The sequence below is a fragment of the Salmo salar genome, chromosome 09 (assembly GCF_965601325.2).
Source record: "Salmo salar chromosome 09, fSalSal1, whole genome shotgun sequence".
Classification (NCBI taxonomy): Eukaryota; Metazoa; Chordata; class Actinopteri; order Salmoniformes; family Salmonidae; genus Salmo; species Salmo salar.
Genome location: NC_138299.1, coordinates 25769394 through 25775749, shown reverse-complemented (window position 1 = coordinate 25775749; position 6356 = coordinate 25769394). Strand labels below are relative to the sequence as shown.

The 6356-nt window shown below is 45.7% G+C and overlaps 1 protein-coding gene across 1 annotated transcript; it reads left to right on the top strand.

Annotated features, from left to right (window-relative positions):
- The first annotated feature begins 305 nt into the window (after positions 1 to 305).
- LOC106611087 (glycoprotein hormone subunit beta 5) lies at positions 306 to 1572 on the top strand. Its single transcript, XM_014210951.2, has 3 exons — positions 306 to 442; positions 743 to 941; positions 1236 to 1572. The coding sequence occupies exons 1-3, from the start codon at positions 417 to 419 to the stop codon at positions 1425 to 1427; spliced, it is 417 nt and encodes a 138-aa protein (XP_014066426.1). The 5' UTR covers positions 306 to 416; the 3' UTR covers positions 1428 to 1572.
- The last annotated feature ends 4784 nt before the right edge of the window (positions 1573 to 6356 follow it).

The window sequence follows — 6356 nt, the reverse complement described above, 5'->3', positions numbered from 1 at the left end:
TGAGGTCAATCAGCTAAATGAGTCTAATCTACAGGTATGAGTGTTTTCTCCCCTCTTCCATGTGGATGGCTATGAACAAAGGACCAGTCTCAATCCCTAATCAGGCTAATGGTCTGTAGTTGATTGGTGACTGGGCTGATGGGTGAGACAGAGTAGACAGGCCTAAGGGGGATCAGACAGGAGCCTGACTCTCTGGCAGGAGCTAGAGACATGGTGGTTACTAAGGCCTTAAATGGCTCCTGATTGACATGAGATGCTGGGATAAATAGCTGGGAGTTCCTCCCTGGGATCCATTATCGGGTGATTCTGCTGTCAGAGACATCACAGCTACTGGAGTTACTGTAGCTCCTGATTCAGAGGTTCAGTAGTGGCAGTTTTCTCCAGTGGAGAACCACTGCAGTGAGACCAGTTGTGAGATGACCCAGAGGAGAGGTACTCAGTGGTGAGTTATAACACTTTAGTTAGATCAGTCACACTTACTCTGTATGAAGTTAGGGTCAGGAATCACTGAGATCTCTGGAATATTTCATGTTTTAGTTGTTGTTTTTAGTTTCGTCAACAATCTGTTTTTTTCATTTGATTGTTTTCATTAAAATGCCAACAATATAGTCTAAAAATACTATTGACATTAACTTGCCATACTCTAACTATTTGAAGACTTTGCTAAAAGTGAGATAGAGAAAGAGCGAAATATGTTAGGCATTAGAGGTAACCATGTGATGTGTGTGGTGTCTGTGTGGAGGTGGTGTGCTGTGCTGCTGTGCTGTACAGGGCTGTGGTCATGGCTTCACCCAGAGACACTGAGTCAGGCTTCAGCCGTCAACCTGCGCCGCTTCATTGGCTGTGCCGTCCGGGAGTTCACCTTCCTGGCCAGGAAACCAGGCTGTGGAGGGCTTCACATCACCACCGACGCCTGCTGGGGGCGTTGTGAGACCTGGGAGGTGAGGGCAGAGAGAGGGAGAGAGTCCTACGCAGTCAGACTGGAGAGAAGTGTTAGAAATCAGTAGATGTTAACAAAATCAATCAAATGGAAAATATAACAGTAACTAAACTATGATGATTATTGAAGAAAAATGCATCACTGTACCACGGCTAAAGGCTAAATCCACCCCTGACATAATAACGTAATAAGTCAGTAATAAAGTACTTTATTATAAAGTCATAATTGTGGAGCTTGTTGAAATAAATGAACAGATGTTAATGTAAATTAACCCTGGTTCTGTGTGTCTTTTCAGAAGCCTGTCCTTGACCCTCCCTACATAGAGTCATACCAGCGTGTGTGTACCTACAACGAGACCCGCCTGGTGACGGTGCGGCTGCCTAACTGCTCAGCCAACGTGGACCCCATGTACACCTACCCTGTAGCCCTGAGGTGTGACTGTGGAGTGTGCCTGACCAGTACCACTGAGTGTATCACCTCTGTCTGACTGCAGCACCATCACTGGCACTGGACAGGGAGAGCAGCAGCGCTGGATGTTTACTCTATGGAGAGAATGGAAATCACCTTTCTATTTCAAGTCATTATACAACTTGGAAAAACTTAAAACATGTTAATAAATAATGTCATCTGAATCTGAATACTTTATTTAAATTAGATATAGATCACTCAGCTCTCTTCACTAAAAAAGCAGATGAGAACAAAGAAGAGTCAAGACATTCAGAGCATAGTGGTTGATAACGAACTTAAAATCATTCATAAAGAGCATATACGCACGCACGCCACACACACACACGGGCACACACATACGGGCACACACACACAGACACGCACATACTCCTTATGGTGTCAGTGGTGTCATACTCCCTTATGGTTCCTCACAAAATATTCAAGACTGGGAACATAAACACTCATCACCCCCTCTCCCCAGATATTAATCGTACAATCTCCCTGTGATTCATGCTTTTGGGGTTTTCATGTTGTGACACCAGGATCATTCAAAATGTCACATTCAGGGGTCAACGGAGTTCCACCATCTTAGGATGGGAGACATTACGGAGAGGGAATGAAGAGATATCTGTTAAACATGACCATGGAAAAGCAACCAACTGTTCTTCCATCTTCAGTTCCTGTTTGACTACTCCTGACATCAGTAAAACCGGCCAAAGTTGCCTTACTTAAAAAAATACATAGTGCAAACACGTTCGACCCAGTACACCTAACTTGGAGCAGTGACCAGACCTGGGCCTCTGTGCACTGTCAGCTGGCCCTGTCTCCTGAGTCTCCCTCTCAAACACATTGACCATCTACAGCGCTGCCACTGTCAAAGGAAGAGGCGAGGTAAGAAGCCTTACAATAGTTGTGTCTCAAGAGAGCACAGTTTTATGGCCCTGTCGAGAGCTGCTGTAACAGCCCCTGTTGTTGTACTCGTGTGACATTTCAGCCGCTTCCTCCTCGGGCTGGGGGAGGAGGGGGGGGGCTGCAATAGCTCCTGGAGGACTGAGGGGGAGGCCCCCCTGGTGCCACACTGCAACATCCTAATGGAAAAAGAGGTGGCAGGATCTGAGAGGAAGGTACAGATGATGATGATGATGATAAGGATGATGATGAAGATGATGACAACCCTGTCCTTCAGACCTCAGTCACAACAGTGAACCCCTCTGTCACACCTGCTGAGAGCCTCCATTATGAAACACACAAGTTGTACGATTTTCACTCAAAAGGAAAATTCTAAACAAAAACATAAACATTGTTACCCTAAGCAGAGAACATGCTGAACCCAAATCCAACTCTAACTGACTGCTGTGAAAGAATGACCACATAATGTAGCTGGTGGTTTTACTGGAAAATCTATAGCGGTCTATATTGAGTGTAAGGGGATCCTGGTGTCTTGGTTTGTCGATCTTAGAAGTCTGATAATCAATGTCCTTATACGAGAGTATGCCAAAGACAAGAAACCAGGCTCAGTTTTTAAGAGCACTTAACCAAGGGTATTAGGTTCGAATTCTGTGGCCAAAAACGATTAAGAAAAATAGGAATAGTCATAACATCTTACATTTTCACACTCCCAGGAGTGATCAAGTCAATGAGTTTATAAAGCTTTATTTTTAGTAGCTCTTGACAAGTTAATTTCTCTCAACTGTTCTCTTTGGCTTGGTGTCAATATACACAAATGATGGTAAATGAACTATAATAATTTCTGTCAACCTGCTCAGTCTTAATTGGCGGTTCATATTCAAACCCTACTGCATTCTCCCTGAACACAGACTGTAACACCAGTGTTAATGAGCCTACTGGAGTCAGCACAACACAGGAGTTGAGTGGACAGATTATTGCTGCCAAATCCAGCCCAACCAAGTACACTCAATGACCAAAAGTATGTGGACACCTGCTCGTCCAACATCTGATTCCAAAATCATGGGCATTGATAAGGACTTCGTCCCCCATGTGCTACTATAACAGCCTCCACTCTTCTGGGAAGGCTTTTCACTAAATGTTGGAACATTGCTACGGGGACTTGCTTCCATTCAGCCACAAGAGCATTAGTGAGGTCGGGCACTGATGTTGGGTGATTAGGCCTGGCTCGCAGTCAGCGTTTCAACTGATCCCAAAGGTGTTCGATGGGGTTGAGGTCAGGATCTGTGCAAGCCAGTCAAGTTATTCCACACCGATCTCGACAAACCATTTCTGTATGGATTTTGCATTGTGCATTGTCATGCTGAAACAGGAAAGGCCTTCCCCAAACTGTTGCCACAAAGTTGGAAGCATAGAATCGTCTAGAATGTCATTGTATGCTGTCGTGTTAAGATTTCCCTTCACTGGAACTGAAAGGGGCCTAGCCCGAACCATGAAAAACAGTCCCATAAAAATTATTCCTCCACCAGTCCTTACAGTTGGCACTATGCATTCGGGTAGGTAGCGTTCTCCTGGCATCCTCCAAACCCAGATTCGGCTGTCGGACTACCAGATGGTGAAGCGTGATTCATCACTCCAGAGAACGCATTTAAACTGCTCCAGAAACCAATGGCGGTGAGCTTTACACCACTCCAGCCGATGCTTGGCATTGCGCATGGTGATCTTAGGCTTGTGTGTGGCTGCTCGGCCATGGAAACCCATTTAATGATGCTCACGACGAACAGTTCTTATGCTGACATTGCTTCCAGAAGCAGTTTGGAACTCGGTACTGAGTGTTTCAACCCGAGGACAGATCATTTTTAGGTGCTACTCTCATCAGCACTCGGCGGTCCCATTCTGTGAGCTTGTGTGGCCTACCTCTTTGCGGCTGAGCCGTTGTTGCTCCTAGACATTTCCACTTCACAATAACAGCACTTACAGTTGACCGGGCAGCTCAAGCAGGGCAAAAATTCTACGAACTGACTTGTTATAAAGGTGGCATCCTATGACAGTGCCACATTGAAAGTCACTGAGCTCTTCAGTAAGGCCATTCTACTGCCAATGTTTGTCTATGGCGATTGCATGGCTGTGTGCTCGATTTTATAGACGTCAGCAACGGGTGTGGCTGAAATAGCAGAATCCACTAATTTTAAGTGGTGTCCACATACTTTCGTATATATATATATATATATATACTGCTCAAAAAAATAAAGGGAACACTTAAACAACACAATGTAACTCCAAGTCAATCACTTCTGTGAAATCAAACTGTCCACTTAGGAAGCAACACTGATTGACAATAAATTTCACATGCTGTTGTGCAAATGGAATAGACAACAGGTGGAAATTATAGGCAATTAGCAAGACACCCCCAATAAAGGAGTGGTTCGGCAGGTGGTGACCACAGACCACTTCTCAGTTCCTATGCTTCCTGGCTGATGTTTTGGTCACTTTTGAATGCTGGCGGTGCTTTCACTCTAGTGGTAGCATGAGACGGAGTCTACAACCCACACAAGTGGCTCAGGTAGTGCAGCTCATCCAGGATGGCACATCAATGCGAGCTGTGGCAAGAAGGTTTGCTGTGTCTGTCAGCGTAGTGTCCAGAGCATGGAGGCGCTACCAGGAGACAGGCCAGTACATCAGGAGACGTGGAGGAGGCCGTAGGAGGGCAACAACCCAGCAGCAGGACCGCTACCTCCGCCTTTGTGCAAGGAGGAGCAGGAGCACTGCCAGAGCCCTGCAAAATGACCTCCAGCAGGCCACAAATGTGCATATGTCTGCTCAAACGGTCAGAAACAGACTCCATGAGGGTGGTATGAGGGCCCGACTTCCACAGGTGGGGGTTGTGCTTACAGCCCAACACCGTGCAGGATGTTTGGCATTTGCCAGAGAACACCAAGATTGGTAAATTCGCCACTGGCGCCCTGTGCTCTTCACAGATGAAAGCAGGTTCACACTGAGTACATGTGACAGACGTGACAGAGTCTGGAGACGCCGTGGAGAACGTTCTGCTGCCTGCAACATCCTCCAGCATGACCGGTTTGGTGGTGGGTCAGTCATGGTGTGGGGTGGCATTTCTTTGGGGGGCCGCACAGCCCTCCATGTGCTCACCAGAGGTATCCTGACTGCCATTAGGTACCAAGATGAGATCCTCAGACCCCTTGTGAGACCATATGCTGGTGCAGTTGGCCCTGGGTTCCTCCTAATGCAAGACAATGCTAGACCTCATGTGGCTGGAGTGTGTCAGCAATTCCTGCAAGAGGAAGGCATTGATGCTATGGACTGGCCCGCCCGTTCCCCAGACCTGAATCCAATTGAGCACATCTGGGACATCATGTCTCGCTCCATCCACCAACGCCACGTTGCACCACAGACTGTCCAGGAGTTGGCGGATGCTTTAGTCCAGGTCTGGGAGGAGATCCCTCAGGAGACCATCCGCCACCTCATCAGGAGCATGCCCAGGCGTTGTAGGGAGGTCATACAGGCACGTGGAGGCCACACACACTACTGAGCCTCATTTTGACTTGTTTTAAGGACATTACATCAAAGTTGGATCAGCCTGTAGTGTGGTTTACCACTTTAATTTTGAGTGTGACTCCAAATCCAGACCTCCATGGGTTGATAAATTGGATTTCCATTGATTATTGTTGTGTGATTTTGTTGTCAGCACATTCAACTATGTAAAGAAAAAAGAATTGAATAAGATTATTTCATTCATTCAGATCTAGGATGTGTTATTTTAGTGTTCCTTTATTTTTTTCAGCAGTATATATATATCTCAATTTATAAATACAACGTAAAAACAAAATAAAATTTCTGGGAGTTCCGATTTAACTACTATACGGTATCACAAATTGAACTTTGCGGTGAAACTTTAGCTTCTTAGTCATTTCAAAGTATAAAGAGAGAATACATTGAATGAGTGATTCTGATATCCTGCAGGTATCCCAGTAATAATACATTCCCATTCCTGTAGAGAAGCACATTTTCAAGATGACAATTACACTAGAAAGCCCCAGACAGA